Source organism: Salvelinus fontinalis, chromosome 18, assembly GCF_029448725.1.
Source record: "Salvelinus fontinalis isolate EN_2023a chromosome 18, ASM2944872v1, whole genome shotgun sequence".
In the NCBI taxonomy this organism is placed as follows: Eukaryota; Metazoa; Chordata; class Actinopteri; order Salmoniformes; family Salmonidae; genus Salvelinus; species Salvelinus fontinalis.
Genome location: NC_074682.1, coordinates 43,235,215 through 43,253,282, shown reverse-complemented (window position 1 = coordinate 43,253,282; position 18,068 = coordinate 43,235,215). Strand labels below are relative to the sequence as shown.

At 44.2% G+C, this 18,068-nt stretch overlaps 2 protein-coding genes across 3 annotated transcripts in view; one reads left to right on the top strand and one right to left on the bottom strand.

Annotated features, from left to right (window-relative positions):
- The window catches only part of LOC129815595 (transcription factor SOX-13-like), a 71,057-nt gene extending 66,037 nt beyond the window's left edge, over nucleotides 1-5,020 (top strand). For both annotated transcript variants that reach the window (XM_055869553.1, XM_055869554.1), the window contains 4 exons: nucleotides 832-937; nucleotides 1,255-1,425; nucleotides 1,890-2,106; nucleotides 2,497-5,020. In XM_055869553.1, the coding sequence (XP_055725528.1) occupies nucleotides 832-937; nucleotides 1,255-1,425; nucleotides 1,890-2,106; nucleotides 2,497-2,764 (762 nt within the window). In that variant the 3' untranslated portion in view covers nucleotides 2,765-5,020. The remainder of the gene's footprint in view (nucleotides 1-831; nucleotides 938-1,254; nucleotides 1,426-1,889; nucleotides 2,107-2,496) is intronic.
- Nucleotides 5,021-5,565: 545 nt separating this feature from the next.
- LOC129815596 (ethanolamine kinase 1-like) overlaps nucleotides 5,566-18,068 on the bottom strand; it is a 37,241-nt gene continuing 24,738 nt past the window's right edge. The window contains exons 6-9 of the mRNA XM_055869555.1: nucleotides 11,205-11,288; nucleotides 10,970-11,130; nucleotides 10,777-10,850; nucleotides 5,566-10,214 (exon numbers count right to left, since the gene is read on the bottom strand). Coding sequence (XP_055725530.1) covers nucleotides 10,142-10,214; nucleotides 10,777-10,850; nucleotides 10,970-11,130; nucleotides 11,205-11,288 — 392 coding nt within the window. The 3' untranslated portion in view covers nucleotides 5,566-10,141. The remainder of the gene's footprint in view (nucleotides 10,215-10,776; nucleotides 10,851-10,969; nucleotides 11,131-11,204; nucleotides 11,289-18,068) is intronic.

Genomic DNA, 18,068 nt, shown 5'->3' with positions numbered 1-18,068 from the left:
GCACACAGAGTGAGTCCATGCAACTTATTATGTGAGGAAGTGAAAGGGGGATACCTAGTCAGTTGCACAACTGAATGCATTGAACCGAAGCATTAATCGAAGTCCACATAAACGGTGCCCGGGAAAGTTGTTGTTGGGGGATAATCGCCTTGCTCAAGGACAGAAACACAGATTTTTCCCACCTTGCCGCTTCAGAGATTCGAACCAGCAACCTTTCGGTTACTGGCCCAATGCTCTTAACCGCTAGGCTGAATACTTATTAACACAAGATATTTCAGCTTTTTTAATGATAGTAAAAATGTCCAAAAACATAATTTCACTTTGACATGATGGTATATTGTGTGTATGCCAGTGATACTATATCTCTATGTAATCCATTTTAGAACAAGGCTGTAACTTAACAAAATGTGGAAAAAGACAAGGGGACTGAATACTTTGTGAAGGTACTGTAGGTGAGGGAATACAGGCTTTTTATTAATGCGCAATTTGCCTGAAAGGGTAATGGAAACACTTCAACCATTTCAGTTTATTCGACGCTGTAGGTTTGTGAGGGGGAAAAATATTTTTGGGTGTGTTGTCTTTACGTCCAGCTGTTTTTATTGAAAGAAGATAGTTCCATGGAAACGCACTATATGCACACTTTATAAATGTCACTGGACAAGTTAATGGAAACATAGCTACTCACGCACGCACAAATACACACAGATAATGTTAAATGCTCTCTTCAGGCCTGTTTATCTGCAGCAACATTCAAATCCCGTCTGTCTTCTGTGTGTTAAAGTGTAGGCCTGTGTGTGTCAGGTGGGTGTGTGTAACTCTGTCTCTGTGTAGGAGTATAAAGTGGCTGGACACAGCAACAGGCTGCCACCCCCAGACCGGGGGGAGGATGGACAGACCCTCCAAACCAACGAGGACCATCACAGCAGCGACTCTGAGGGTAGGCTGATTTCATGATGAAATTATTTTCTCCTTTTGTTAGTACTTTCATTTTATTATTTTGTGTGAAGCACTTTGTTAACTTGTATCGAAAGCGCTATACAAATACAGTTATAATTATTAGGCCCCCCAACACTACCTGATAAAAAATAACATGGGAGTGGGCAAGCGTCTCCTTTAGCTACACTGATACAACATGGACGATGCTTGTCCGGTATTTGTTTTCTCCTTTCCTGTTTTTACCAGTGAAGTTGAGTGAAAGTAGATGTTTTGTTGGCCACTGACTGGCTGTCCCACCATTCTCTTCCCCTCCTGCAGGCCCCCTATCTGCTCCTGGTGTGGGGGTGTTTGCGGAGGTTCGCGGCCCCCCCTCCTCCATCCACATCAAGAGGCCCATGAACGCCTTTATGGTCTGGGCCAAAGACGAGAGGCGACGTATACTACAGGCCTTCCCTGACATGCACAACTCCTCCATCAGCAAGATACTGGGTGAGTCCACAAACACACGCACAGGGGACATAAAGCATGCACAAATTGCTCCTCAGGGATTAATGACACGTAAAACGCACACACATGCTGTCAGTCAATGTGCACTGTGTGTGTTTATATATAGTCTTTGTATACATATTGTGTGTGTGTCACCTGCTGTAGTCCTGGCACAGTAGGGCATGTGAGGCCACAATCTGCCACCTGCTTCCCCTGGCGACAGGAACCTCCTACCACGCACCCACCCCCTCCACACACACACTGCACGCACCCCTTTCCTCTGACCAAACATTCCATTCCATTGTGAAGCACTGGAGACACTCAAGCCATCGCTCCCTCCTCATCTAACGTAGCCAACCCCTTTCTCTGTAGGTCACTGGAGGTCTATGTCCAACTAGAAGAAGCAGATGTACTCTTTCACACACTGTCCTCTGTTCTTTAGTCTGACATTGTCTTCCTCCCGCCAGGAACTAGATGGAAGTCTATGTCTAACCAGGAGAAGCAGCCCTACTATGAGGAGCAGGCCAGGCTGAGCCGACAGCACCTGGAGCGTTACCCCGACTACAAGTACAAGCCCCGCCCCAAACGCACCTGCATCGTGGAGGGGCGGAGACTCCGGGTGGGCGAGTACAAAGCCATGATGAAGAACCGGAGACAGGAGCAGAGAGTGGCATACCCACACAGGTAACACACACACCTGCTATTATGCAGAGAGCTCTTAGTGAAATGAAACAATATAAACTGTTCCCTTCCCACATGCTTTTTCTGTAAGAACACAAACAAACCCACTGTTGTTAAATAGAAGTGCAGGGCTACAGCTGGTTATGTTAGTCTCTCATAGTGATTAAAACTCTGCTCTATTGTTCTCTGATTGTAAAACTGCACTTGAGTAGCAGTAGATTTTAGTGGTTTGTTAAGTCCTCTTCTCTGGGTATGGACTTGTCCTGAGACATGGTGGTAGACTCCTACATACAGCCATGTCTCAGGGCCTATCCAGTCCTTTCAGATTTTGACAAGGATTTGGGATTTGGCGTACGTTACTGCACCAGTGTCCCATTTCTTCCTGTTTTTCAGCCAATCAGAGCCACAGCAGCTGCACTACACCCCCGGCGAGGGCCAATACCCAGGCGGTGGTGGGGCGGTCTCAATGGCAACGGTGCCATTCCACCCCACGCTATTGGAGCACTACCTGCCGCGAGGGCTGGAGGCTCCGCCTAGTCGTAGACCTGAGGGACAGGCCACGCCCACTCCTCTCCCCAGAGAGAGACCGCCGTACAGTGAGGGGGAGGAGAGCGACGGAGGAGAGAGAAGTGAGGGAGAGCTAGTGCTCCTCACTGACTGACAGAGAGAAGGGAAGAGGTGTGAATGAAAAGGGGTGTGTCTGTAGAAGGGGATCTTGGACCATATCAAGTCTGTCATATGACCATGTCAGCAGAGCCTGTGTCTGTCCCAACACTCTAAGATGAATCCCATTCTTTATCTAATCACTGATCTGGTCACAGAAGACTAGGCTCTAAACTAATAGTCCTCACTTTTAGATCAGTGAGAGTGAAGAGATGGGAAATAGACTATAGTAAATGCCCCACCCTTATAAAATAATACAATTAGACATTGATCAAACACACACAGAGACACACACCAGCCCTATCTGTGTATGTTTATTTTTCCTACAAACAGATGTTGTCATCCCAGACGTTAGTTGTTGGTAATCTGCCGTAGGCCCACCAGTATCTGTTATTCAGCCCTACATGTCAAACCTTTCCCATTCTCCCCCATAGTTCACAATCAACCAATGAAATCCCCAATAGGGCTAGACTAGCAGGGGAATCTTCTTGAGAGGAACCGGACTCGAGGAGGAGCCCATCCTTCTCTGACCGGCTGGACAGGTTACGGTTACTGAGAGTTGTTTGTTACAACATTAAAGGTATGTGTCATTTACACATGAATCTGGCAGCTGAATCTAAAAGATCATGGGTCATATGATATATTGGGCTATTCATGTTGCTGCTACGTACCTTATCAACAGGGTAGGAGTGTAGCTAGTGATAAAAGGCACATTCACAATGTGTAGTGGACTTTCACAATGTGGAATGAGTTGAGATCGACTGGTTTGGACTGGCAGTCCATTATTGTCCCCTTCAAGCATTGACGTGGATGTTTCCCTTAAGCACAGATCAATATCCGATGACTGGATCCTTATAAACCTGAAACATTAAGGCCGGGGTATTAAAAATATCTGACCGAGTATCAGTAGTTAGGGAGAGACCTGATTGAGATTCTGAAGGAGTGCTGCCCTCTGCTGTTTGGGATGAGCACAGCACCATGAAATACCCATGTTTTATTTCATTTTCAATTATTACGCAGATGACCTGGTCTGTGGTGATTAGAGGTTATATAATCCCCATTAGCCAATGCACTTCCACTCAACACTCATCTCCTTTCCAAAACAGACCCAAAGGCTTCACCTAAATAGTCAAGTGGCCTTCTCATCTCAAATCCTCCTCTTCATATGCACTAACAACAAAACAGAGGATAAGTAAAAGCAATAGGGGAGATTCCTCCTGCGAGTTTTTTTTACACCGGTGCAAGTGTAGTAGGGGAGGCGAGGAATTCACTTTAGATTATCGAGATGCACCCAATGTTTCAGTTATTGCACTTGCGATAGTCTATCAGCAGTTACATATAGTGTAATGAGGAGAAATGTTTAAGGAATCCCCTTCCAAGCCCTTATTCTAGATTCATCTAATCCATCAGTTGTGTACAAGCTGTAAGTGTGTGTGTGTGTGTATCTTTCAATCAATTTATTTTGGACCCGGGTTTACAATGTACTCATCACAGAATGTTTTGTAAAATGTATGTATCTCCGTATGTGTTGGAGTATTGAACTCAAAGGTTGGCCTGAACACCTTGTCTGTGTACCCTGACATCCTGGCCTCTTGTCTTGACCACAGCTGTTTCTCCGTCCATGTACTGCAGTCAAAGTCACTGTAGGGCCATTTGGCTTCCCAAACAGGGATCCATCTCAAAAGTCCTATGTCGCTTCCTCTCCTCTCCTTAATCAGATCAGTGCAGATGGAGAAAGCAAAATAGGAAGCCACTTTAGACTATTGGGATGCAGCCTTCATCACAATGTACTGGACAGAAGAGAGGGGTCAGACTTCTGATGTAATCTCCATGTTAACGAAGACAGGCTTGTGGTTAGTTGCTGTCACACTGCAGTAAAACCTTTGTGCGTTGATTGGGGAGTACTATAGTATGAAGTTGCACCTGGACACTGATCTATGGTCAGTTTTACATTTGCACCAATAAATGTTAAGGCTATGATGTGGGTGGGGTAGACTGATCCTAGGTCTGTGGCTACTGACAACTTCTACCCAGAACCAAGGGGATGGCACTGTTAGGAGAGGCTGGGACTGTGTACATAGACAAATAGATGAACATTTTTATATAATTACAGAAAAACTTTGTCACCTGTTGTCACACCTGCTGATGTAAATATAGACTTTATTTTGTTTATAAGAGCCTGTGTAATCTAAAGGTGTACATTTTCCAAGTTGTGGTTTGTTTTTGGAAAATAATAAATAGCTTGTTATTTGTGGCCAAGTTATTTTTGTGTGTACACCTTTGCTTGCTAAGACGAAATCATGTGCGACGTTTCCCACAGGAGTCCATACCATACTGACTTTCCACCCCAGTCCTTATGGTATGCCTTCATCCATTTCAAACTGTGGCTTTTAATATAGTCTAACATCAGCCAGGCCTATAGTAAAACAACCTCTATTTATGCCATAATCAGTCATAATGACAAATTACTAACCAACTGTATAGAACTGAGAAATCAAGGACACTTTCTCTGTAGTCTTGAGGGCAGCGAGAGGCCACTTTACTAGAGGATGTTAGAACGTGTCAGTATGCTCCTCAGAAGTGTGTACGGATGCTTCAGTGTTGTATTGGAATGTGTTTTTAGTAGAGGATATCCTACGTAGTGGAGCCCCCCTGGCGGTCTTCCTTCCCCATCTCAGGGCCAGGTCAGCTGACAAACAGAGAGCGGTGATGCTTGTTAATCCATTTTCAACAGTGGAACAGGGTGGCTATTGTTCAAAATTACTATTAGCAAAGTCTTAGGTATAGAAACGGAATAACTGCCACCCATACAAGTTTTTTTTAATGGAAATATTTACTTAAATGACTCTCCCAGAAGATCACTGTAGACAGATTTTCACAGTATTTACAACCCGTCTCCTCTCCGCTGGCCTTTAATGCTACAGCGTCCTCTTCAGGAGTGGCTGACTCCCTACACACGCCAGCACAAACATGACATACATCTTGAAATGTTGGGCCCTCTTACAGATTCTAATGAACAGTTAGAAATTAAAATCAAGTTCTGTACAGTGGGTTTTCAAGTTAAGCCAGTTTAGTACATTCACACAAGTTAATTTCAAATTAACTGCAAGCCTTGACGCTAACCATTTTGGTATGTACTGTAAGATCTTTTTTTTTAAATGAAAGAAATCCAATGACGGGTTCACCCAATAGATAACTCCTTTAAACATTTCTAGTCTAAAAACACCACCATCAGGATATAAGCCTTCCATAGCCAGCACATATCCTATGCTGGAATAACAAGAATAATAAAATCAGGTCCCACATTAGTGCACGCCTCCGTTCCAGACCTTAACTAACTTTAATGAATGACTGAATGCAAGTGTGCAACGTCTTCTTGGACACCCTCAATAATACTAATGGAAATTAATGCTCTTCCAGTGAAGGCATATGATGTAGTGTATGGTACTGCTATATAGCTACTCCTACAGTAGGGTCTGATTCTTCAACTCGCTCCCATCCATGTGCCCTCAAAGATCTGAGAGGAGTGGAGTGTCAGGCTGTCAGGCATTAAAAAAAAATTTGTACACACCATTTACACTTATCCAAAGCTTTAAAATCTGCCTGGGGGAGTTAACACGGGCATAAGCAGAATGTGGGAGAATAGAAAAGCAGCCTTAACCTTCTGTAGTACACCCATCACTTCAATAAGTGGGTGCATTTCCAGTTGATTGAGCGTTCAGAAAGCAGACTCATAACACCACAATCAGGCCATGTTATTAAGGGTAGAAGTAGGTTATGTCGCTTTCTAATCACAAATGTGATTTTAACCATTAATCCCAATTTATTCATACCTGTTGCAACATTTACCTTTAACAAAAAAAACACATTCTTGATCAGTGAACTTGTTTGGCCATCTAGTGACTTCTGAATATGAACCACACAGACCCCAGGGAGTGCTTTGGTGCATAGAACATCTCAACCACCTTATGGTGTCTCAATCTAAAAGTGGCTTCCCCTACTCATCTCTCCTTAAAAATCACCAAACACAGGATGAAAGCAACACAGAAATGCACCCTAACAGGAGAATACTGTTTTAGTTTCAATTGAAATGTTACGGTCCATTCAAAGGAAACACATTCACATATATACATTTACGATAAACAAGAATTCATTGCACTTGTCAACTCTCAGTTCAACCCAAGGTCTACTGGCAAATATCACGTAGAGCAGATGCGGAGTTGTGACTCACCTAAAGACTGTCAAAGTAATGTCTCTGTCCATAATGGTCTTACAACCTTGATACAAGAGGGATTGGCCTAGACCATCCATTTAGGAAACACTACAATAAAGGTTCTTCTCACAACCAACTCCTCACTCATAAAAATCCTAAAACACTGACTCAGAGGGGTAAAAGGTTTGGAATGTTGCAGATAGAAATGTACCGTATAGAATGGACCCAATCCTACTTACGAGTCATTGCCATTCGTTGCATTTCTATATGTTGTGGATGCTCTGCTTAACACTACTCCAGTGGTCAAAAACCCTGGTCCTGGAGAGTTGCAGGCTTTTGTTCTAGCACAGCATTAACACGCCGATTAGTTGATTAGTGGAACCATGTGTGTTAGTATCTGTACTGTTGCTATCTAGGACCAGAGTTGGTGACAATGGCTTTACTCCATCTAGCCTCCCAGCCTGTACGGCTGGTGACAAGGGACAAAAAGGCAAGCTCTTCTGAGTCTGTCCCAGCCCAGAGCCAAGAGGCTGCTCAGGGACTCAGTCTCACCACATTGCCAGACAACATATTTTGGCGTTTACTAGGGGAACAAAGAGGCGAGGCTAGTGACTTCTCATAACAACCAGGCAGGAATTTGAAGAGTCCTCTTCAACATCGTGTTTAAAAAAATTAACTAATAATAAATGATTAACTAATGTTGGTGACTGACAGGTGAGAGAGCCTTCTTGACTCCAGGCCAGAGTTATGGGCCTGGTAAGCCACAGTGTCACGGTCTGCTGAATGATTGATGTCCCCTCTGTCAGACTGGTGAATTATTAACCCCGTCAGTAACAGGAGACAAGCAGTGGAGGGCAAGGCAGGGGTCAGCACTCCCTTTCTCCCCCTAGTGGTGATTTGGAAGAATCACAGGACAGGCTGGACGATATACAGGTAACTGCCAAAATAAAGGAAACACCAACATAAAGTGTCTTAATAGGGCATTGGGCCACCACGAGCCAGAACAGCTTCAATGCACCGTAGCATAGATTCTACAAGTGACTAGAAATTCCATGAGATGGTGTTTTGTTGATGGCGCCGTTCCAGAATCTCCCATAAGTGTTCAATTGTGTTGAGATCTGGTGACAAACAGCCATGGCATATGGTTTACATTGTTTTCATGCTCATTCAGTGACCACTTGTGACCTGTGGATGGGGGAATTGTCATCCTATGGGGGCATAGCCATGTGGCCAAAATGTCTTTACCCACCATTTTTATGCATTAACCTAAGCATAATGGAATGTTAATTGCTTAATTAACTCAGGAGCCACACCTGTGTGGAAGCATATGCTTTCAATATATGCTGCATTTACGCAAGCGTTTCCATTATTTTGGCAGTTACCCGTATCTCCATACTTTAACATGGCTCTCCATTTTTTATGTTGACCCTCTGATCTGAGAGGGCTTGTTGGAGAGGAAAGAGCCAACCTAAGGTGACCCTTACAAGCACTGAATTGCAAAAAATTCAGATAGAGAAAACTGAACTAGAGCTGAATGCCTGGATGGAGCGGTCAGAAGTAGTCTGGAGGGGCTTGCTGCCTGGGGTAAGGAAGGGTGTTGGAGTTATTTGGTCCAAAGACCTGTGTGCCGTGATGCCAGCTAGAGAAGTGACTGCTGGCTTAGTGTGGACTTCCTGCTGTCTTGTCCTTGGTCACCTCACTCACATTCTCATAGACAAGCTTCAGAACAAAAACACCAGCCCAGGATTAGTGGTCCCAGACCCTTTGAAGCCTTGAGTTGCCCTGACCTAACACATAGTTTCAGTAATGAGGTTTATATAAGGTTTTGGCTCCTTTTTAGGGAAGTTGTAACTTGATAGGGGGTGGGGAGAGGTTGGGATGTTATAGTAAGTATGTGCACATCAGGCAAAAGTCCCTTCCCAGCCAATCAAGAGAGGGGAGAGGAGGAAGTGATATAGGGCAGAAGGAGGAGCGAGAAAGGGGAGGAAGAGGGGTAAAGAGGGGGTAAGGGGAAGGGGTGTGACAGGGGTGATTGAGGTTGGGATTTTCCGAATGGTCTGTGAGCAGTGGAAAGTCTAACAAAGCAAGTCACCATAACCATAAAAGCTAAAGTGGTGGAAAAGAGGCTAAGAGGGAGAACAGAGCCCTGGTTTAAAGTTTAGCATCAGTGATGCAGAAGCTGCTCCTGGCCACTGAAGATGCTCTGCCGTCAGACATTATTAAACTACCAAATCACTGTCCTGTCCTGTGGCTAGCCCCTCTCTTCCCATCACATTTATGGTCCCTTTACTGAAAACCAACTACTTGCCAGTACTAAATCAACCCCTAGCCCCTAGGCACTTTGTGTAGATATGAGAGAATGGACTTAAAGTTACTGTTCACTCAATTTGCGGGACCTTTTTTGTAAAGTTTGATGTATACCATATACAATAATTTTAAGGTGGCTCCATTACCAAATCAAAAAAGAAATCCTCTTAGATCAGTGCCAAAGCTAAGGGCTAGGGGGTTGACGATGACTGCCTGCTCTGTCCCACAGCACACGCTTTGAGCAGCGACAGCCAAAGAGTAAACCCAGAACCCACATATACATAACTGTGTCTGCACACTGTCCTCCATGTCGGCACCAAAAACTAGTGTTCCAGCTACCTGTGTCTGGGGAATGAATCTCACTGGATCAATCAATTCTTCACAGAATAAATCAAATATAAAAAATGAAAACACACCAACCGTGGCGGATTAGGACCTTGAGTGGTGAGACAGGTGGACTGAGTTGAATAGGAATAATAGTGTTTTATGTTGGGGTCCATCCACACTCTGTCCCCTTAATGTTATTACCCACAAGTGTCAAACTCATTCCACGGAGGGCCAAGTGTCTGTAGGTTTTCCCTGTTCCGTTGTACTTAATTGATGAATAAAGGTCACTAATTAGTAAAGAACTTCCCACACCTGGTTGTCTAGGGCTTTATTGAAAGGAAAAACCAAAACCAGCATACACTAGGCTCTCAATGGAATGAGTTTGACACCGCTGCCTTAACCACATACTCAGCCCTAAACATTAACCCCAACCCTTGTCCCCCATCCCAGTCCTCTCCTGCTCAAAGTGTGTCTGCTCCCCTGGTCAGTGCCGGTGATGGGGTACCTCTCTTCTCTTGTATTCCCCTCTCATTCTGGGATCTGTAGGGCCATCGCTGCAGGCTTGGTCTTGAAGTATTGGTTGAAACGCAGCACAGCATAGCTGAAGGAGAGAGAGTGAAAAGATGGAAGTTGGAGGGAGAAAGAGTGTGAGGAAAGGAAGAACATGTTGAAAGAGACCAGAAGAGAGAGTTAAACACCCATTCTGACTAAATGAGTGCACAAACTATCCAATAGCAGCCTTAACAATAGCCCAGACAGATCCCATTCACTTGCTGCTAAACTGTCTGAGCAATATGTCACTCATACAGGCAGGGGCACATAGTGACCGGGGGGACAGTTCGGTCGTCACTGCAGGACTGATTGGGTTGCAGACACTCAAACCACTAGCCTGTGGGTCAGTTACACCTCTGCAGGTCCCTGGGGGAAGCAGGGACAAGACAGCTCTCTCTCTCTAATCAACTGCTCCTCTCTCTCCATTTCCACAGGCACTTACTCCCCTTTCCATCTCTCACTGTGTGTAGTGGAGATTGTGCTCTACAACAGACTTTGACTGAGTTTTGGTATGTCTTTCACAGTAAGAGATCCCTTTCACTCACATGCAACACAGGCAGACAGGCCAACCAACAGATTTTAACAAGGGACCATAACACACATGCACTTACCCCAGGAAGTCAAAATTTATGGAGGAGTACTTGGCCTGGATGAGTGCCCAGAAGCCCCAGAAGAAGTGTGACGCCTACAGAGAGAGGTCGGTGGTTAGACAGGCCCAAACTGATCAGCCCAGTACTAACACGTGTGTGTGAGAGAGAGAGCGAGCAGTGACCACAGTGGTGTGAGCGATAGTGTGTTCCTCACCAGGGCAAACTTGTTGACCTGTACATAGAGAGTCTCGAGCTCTCTGTCGCTGACCTCCTCTCCTTTCTTAGTGGACGCCTTGTACGCGTGCAGATACACACGCAGCCACTCCAGCTGCATCTCACGGCTAGGATACAGCCCATAGTCCAGCTCACTCATACCTGAACACACACACATTATTTATGGTGTACAGTACATGTCATGACTAAGATACAGCCCATGTATCTCCTCTTACCTGCAAACTCGTTGAAGTGGTTCCCGATGTCAAAGGCCTGATAGTTGTAACTAGAGTATTCATAGTCTATGAACCGGACATGGCCTGGAGAGAAAAAAGAGGATGGAAAGAAAATTTGTGATAATGTTACAAATTTTTGCTAATATGTTGTCCAACACTGGAGAGTTACTGGCTTTTTTTTCAAGATGTGACTCTTTGCGGTTATGGATGACAATGTTCATCTTCTCTTTTGAAGACGATTCAATACGTATCTAGATACATGGGCTCCAATACCATACGTTTTAGTTAGAAACTAATCGATGTGATTCGGTATGATGCAATACGATGCAAACATTTATTACATGAATACAGATTTTCCATTCCAAATTAAAATCTTCTGCTAATGAGCCTCTGAGCTGAATTGTGTGTGTGTGTATACACAGTACCAGTCAAAGGTTTGGACACACCTGCTCATTCAAGGGATTTTATTTTTACTATTTTCTACATTGTAGACTAATAGTGAAGACATCAAAACTATGAAAAAACACATATGGAATCATGTAGTAACCAAAAAAAGTGTTAATTCAACATATATTTTATATTTGAGATTCTACAAAGAAGCCACCCTTTACCTTGATGACAGCTTTGCATTCTCTCAACCAGCTTCATGATACAGTCACCTGGAATGCATTTCAATTAACAGGTGTGCCTTGTTAAAAGTTAATTTGTGGAATTTCTTTCCTTAATGCGTTTGAGCCAATCAGTTGTGCTGTGACAAGGTAGAGGTGGTATACAGAAGATAGCCCTATTTCGTAAAAGACCAAGTCCATATTATGGCAAGAACAGCTCAAATAAGCAAAGAGAAACGACATTCCATCATACACTGCTCAAAAAATGAAGGGAACACTAAAATAACACATCCTAGATCTGAATGAATGAAATATTCTTATTAAATACTTTTTTCTTTACATTGTTGAATGTGCTGACAACAAAATCACACAACAATTATCAATGGAAATCAAATTTATCAACCCATGGAGGTCTGGATTTGGAGTCACACTCAAAATTAAAGTGGAAAACCACACTACAGGCTGATCCAACTTTGATGTAATGTCCTTAAAACAAGTCAAAATGAGGCTCGGTAGTGTGTGTGGCCTCCACGTGCCTGTATGATCTCCCTACAACGCCTGGGCATGCTCCTGATGAGGTGGCGGATGGTCTCCTGAAGGATCTCCTCCCAGACCTGGACTAAAGCATCCTGGACAGTTTGTGGTGCAACGTGGCGTTGGTGGATGGAGCCAGACATGATGTCCCAGATGTGCTCAATTGGATTCAGGTCTGGGGAACGGGCAGGCCAGTCCATAGCATCAATGCCTTCCTCTTGCAGGAACTGCTGACACACTCCAGCCACATGAGGTCTAGCATTGTCTTGCATTAGGAGGAACCCAGGGCCAACCGCACCAGCATATGGTCTCACAAGGGGTCTGAGGATCTCATCTCGGTACCTAATGGCAGTCAGGCTACCTCTGGCGAGCACATGGAGGGCTGTGCGGCCCCCCAAAGAAATGCCACCCCACACCATGACTGACCCACCGCCAAACCGGTCATGCTGGAGGATGTTGCAGGCAGCAGAACGTTCTCCACGGCGTCTCCAGACTCTGTCACGTCTGTTACATGTGCTCAGTGTGAACCTGCTTTCATCTGTGAAGAGCACAGGGCGCCAGTGGCGAATTTGCCAATCTTGGTGTTCTCTGGCAAATGCCAAACGTCCTGCACGGTGTTGGGCTGTAAGCACAACCCCCACCTGTGGACGTTGGGCCCTCATACCACCCTCATGGAGTCTGTTTCTGACCGTTTGAGCAGACACATGCACATTTGTGGCCTGCTGGAGGTCATTTTGCAGGGCTCTGGCAGTGCTCCTCCTGCTCCTCCTTGCACAAAGGTGGAGGTAGCGGTCCTGCTGCTGGGTTGTTGCCCTCCTACGGCCTCCTCCACGTCTCCTGATGTACTGGCCTGTCTCCTGGTAGCGCCTCCATGCTCTGGACACTACGCTGACAGACACAGCAAACCTTCTTTCCACAGCTCGCATTGATGTGCCATCCTGGATGAGCTGCACTACCTGAGCCACTTGTGTGGGTTGTAGACTCCGTCTCATGCTACCACTAGAGTGAAAGCACCGCCAGCATTCAAAAGTGACCAAAACATCAGCCAGGAAGCATAGGAACTGAGAAGTGGTCTGTGGTCACCACCTGCAGAACCACTCCTTTATTGGGGGTGTCTTGCTAATTGCCTATAATTTCCACCTGTTGTCTATTCCATTTGCACAACAGCATGTGAAATGTATTGTCAATCAGTGTTGCTTCCTAAGTGGACAGTTTGATTTCACAGAAGTGTGATTGACTTAGAGTTACATTGTGCTGTTTAAGTGTTCCCTTTATTTTTTTTGAGCAGTGTACTTTAAGATATGAAGGTCAGTCAAAGTATAAAATGTAAAGAACTTTGAAAGCGCAGTCGCAAAAAAACATCAAGCGCTATGATGAAACCCTTGAATGAGTAGGTGTGTCCAAACTTTTGACTGGTACTGTATATGTGATGTATATGTCTATGGTGTATGTGGGTACCTGAGCTACACCATATGGGAAACTGTATATTAAGAAGCTGATTTAACAGCATGATCATTACACAGGTACACATTACACCTTGTGCCGGGGACGGGGACAATAACAGGCCACTCTAAAATGTGACGAGATCCTGAGTCCCACTGTCGTGACATTCATCCGCCGCCATCACCTCACGTTTCAGCATGATAATGCACAGCCCCATGTCACAAGGCTCTGTACACAATTCCTGGAAGCTTAAAATGTCCCAGTTCTTCCATGGCCTGCACACTCACCAGACATGTCACCCATTGAGCATGTTTGGGATGCTCTGGATTGACGTGTACAACAGCGCGTTCCAGTTCCCACCAATATCTAGCAACTTCGCACAGCCATTGAAGAGTGGGACAACATTCCACAGGCCACAATCAACAACCAGATCAACTCTATGTGAAGGAGATGTGAACACACCAGATACTGACATTTTATTATCCACGCCCCTACCTTTTTTTAAGGTATCTGTGACCAACAGATGCATAGCTGTATTCCCATTCATGTGAATTAGGGCCTAATTGACGGGTTTTCTTATGAACTGTAACTCAGTAAAATCTTTGAAATTGTTGCATTTATATTTTTGCTCAGAATTAGTTATTTTTGCAGATTAAGTGTTAAAAAATGACCTATGACTAAGCCAATGAATCTATAGCACAATTTTGGATTTCACCCATAATCTAATGGTTTAGACCGCTTCTTCTCCCACTTCGACCCTGCATTGCAGGTAGCAACGGTGATTAAACCTGTTTATCAAAAAATTGCCATATACACCAATTGTTCAAGCTAAACTACCAAAACTATTGTAGATGGTGAACCTGATCAAAATAAAATAAAATAGCCCCAATCAGCATGTTGCCTACCTAAAGCCGTATGAGAGTTGTCTCTCCGGCAGTATGCTACTTTATTTTGGTAAAACACAATTTTCAACAGCGCATTTTATAAAATGTTACCTTGCAAATTACATTGGTTGTCACACCAATATCTCACACACAATAAAGCCTAATATTGCGCAAGTAATTTTACAAAACATATCTTTTTTTTTTGTCCATTAAAATAGCATCAAATTGATCAGAAATAGTGTCAACATTGTTAATGTTGTAAATGACTATTGTAGCTGGAAACGGCAGATTTTTTATGGAATATCTACATAGGCGTACGGAGGCCAATTATCAGCAACCATCACTCCTGCGTTCCAATGGCACGTGGTGTTTGCTAATCGAAGTTTATTTTAAAATGCTAATTGATCATTAGAAAACCCTTTTCCAATTATGTTAGCACAGCTGAAAACTGTTGTGCTGATTTTAAAGAAGCAATAAAACTGGCATTCTTTAGTCTAGTTGAGTATCTGTAGCATCAGCATTTGTGGGTTCAATTACAGGCTCAAAATGGCCAGAAACAAAAAACTTTCTTCTGAAACTCATCAGTCTATTCTTGTTCTGAGAAATGAAGGCTATTCCATGCGAGAAGTGGCCAAGAAACTGAAGATCTCGTACAACGCTGTGTATTACTCCCGTCACAGGACAGCGCAAACTGGCACTAACCAGAATAGAAAGAGGAGTGGGAGGCCCCGGTGCACAACTGAACAAGAGGACAAGTACATTAGTGTGGCTAGTTTGAGAAACAGATGACTCCTCAACTGGCAGCTTCATTAAAAAGTACCCGCAAAACACCAGTCTCAACAGACTCCGGGATGCTTGCCTTCTAGGCAGAGTTGCAAAGAAAAAGCCATATCTCAGACTGGCCAATAAAAAGAAAAGATTAAGATGGGCAAAAGAACACAGACACTGCACAGAGGAACTCTGCTAGAAGGCCAGCATCCCGGAGTCGCCTCTTCACTGTTGACGTTGAGACTGCTGTTTTGCGGGTACTATTTAATGAAGCTTCCAGTTTTCAGCTGTGCTAACATAAATGCAAAAGGGTTTTCTAACAATCAATTTGCCTTTTAAAATGATCAACTTGGATTAGCTAACACAACGTGCCATTGGAACACAGGAGTGATGGTTGCTGATAATGGGCCTCCGTACGCCTATGTTGATATTCCATTAAAACATTTTTTAAAGAAGCAGTTTCCAGCTACAATAGTCATTTATAAACATTAACAATGTCTACACCATTTCTGATCAATTTGATGTTATTTTAAAATGGACAATGAGCTTTTCTTTAAAAAATAAGGACATTTCTAAGTGACCTCAAACTTTTGAAAGGTAGTGTGTGTGTATGTATGTATGTACAGTGGGGAGAACAAGTATTTGATACACTGCCGATAAGTAGGAAAACCTGCAAAACAAAGCATGTTAAGGTCTGCAATTTTTATCATAGGGTTGTACTCATCCTTCTTCTTCCTCCAAACACGGCGAGTGGAGTTTTGACCAAAAAGCTCAATTTTTGTCTCATCAGACCACATGACCTTCTCCCATTCCTCCTCTGGATCATCCAGATGGTCATTGGCAAACTTCAGACGGGCCTGGACATGCGCTGGCTTGAGCAGGGGGACCTTGCGTGCGCTGAAGGATTTTAATCCATGACGGCGTAGTGTGTTACTAATGGTTTTCATTGAGACTGTGGTCCCAGCTCTCTTCAGGTCATTGACCAGGTCCTGCCGTGTAGTTCTGGGCTGATCCCTCACCTTCCTCGTGATCATTGATGCCCCACGACGTGAGATCTTGCATGGAGTCCCAGACCGAGGGTGATTGACCGTCATCTTGAACTTCTTCCATTTTCTAATAATTGCGCCAACAGTTGTTGCTTTCTCACCAAGCTGCTTGCCTATTGTCCTGTAGCCCATCCCAGCCTTGTGCAGGTCTACAATTTTATCCCTGATGTCCTTACACAGCTTTCTGGTCTTGGCCATTGTGGAGAGGTTGGAGTCTGTTTGAGTGTGTGGACAGGTGTCTGTTTTAGATTCTGTCTCTCACAGTTGAAGTGTAGCCATGATAAAAATTATAGACCTCTACATGCTTTGTAAGTAGGAAAACCTGCAAAATCAGCAGTGTATCAAATACTTGTTCTCCCCACTGTGTGCGTATATATATATATATATATATATATATATATATATATATATATATATATATATATATATATATATATATATATATATATATATATATATATATATAAATAAATAAATAAATAAATAAAAACATGTTGAAGCACCTGTGGCAGCAACTACAGCCTCAACTCTTCTTGGGTATGATGTTGCAAGCTTGGCACACCTGTATTTGGGGAGTTTCTCCCATTCTCTGCAGATCCTCGCAAGCTCTGTCAGGTTGGATGGGGAGCGTTGCTGCACAGCTATTTTCATGTCTCTCCAGAGATGTTTGATCGGGTTCAAGTCTGGGCTCTGGCTGGGCCACTCAAGGACATTGAGACTTGTCCCAAAGCCACTCCTGCATTGTCTTGGCTGTGTGCTCAGGGTCGTTGTCCTGTTGGAAGGTGAACCTTTGCCCCAGTCTGAGGTCCTGAGCTCTCTGGAGCAGGTTTTCATCAAGGATCTCTCTGTACTTTGCTCAGTTAATCTTTCCCTTGATACTGACTAGTCTCCCAGTCCCTGCCGTTGAAAAACATCCCCACAGCATGATGCTGCCACCACCATGCTTCCAGAGAATCTCCAGAGAATCTTTGCCTTTTGGCAAACTCCAAGCGGGCTGTCATGTGCCTTTTACTGAAGAGTGGCTTCGGTCTGGCCACTCTATCATAAAAGGCCTGATTGGTGGAGTGCTGCAGAGATGGGAGAACCTTCAAGAAGGACAACCATCTCCACAGACGAACTCTGGAGCTCTGTCAAAGTGACGATCGGGTTCTTGGTCACCTCCCTGACCAAGGACCTTCTCCCCCGATTGCTCAGTTTGGCTGGGCAGCCAGCTCTAGGAAGAATCTTGGAGGTTGCAAACTTCTTCCATTTAAGAATGATGGAGGCCACTGTGTTCTTGGGGACCTTCAATGCTGCAGACATTTTTTGGTACCCTTCCCCAGATCGGTGCCTCGACACAAACCTGTCTCGAGAGCTCTAGGGACAATTCCTTCGACTTCATGGCTTGGTTTTTGCTCTGACATGCACTATCAACTGTGGGACCTTATATAGACAGGTGTGCCTATTCATTTGATTAGTCATGATTTGTATTTACCACAGGTGGACTCCAATCAAGTTGTAGAAACTTCAAGGATGATCAGCGGAAACAGGATGAAGCTTAGCTCAATTTAGAGTCTCATAGCAAAGGGCTTGAATACTCAT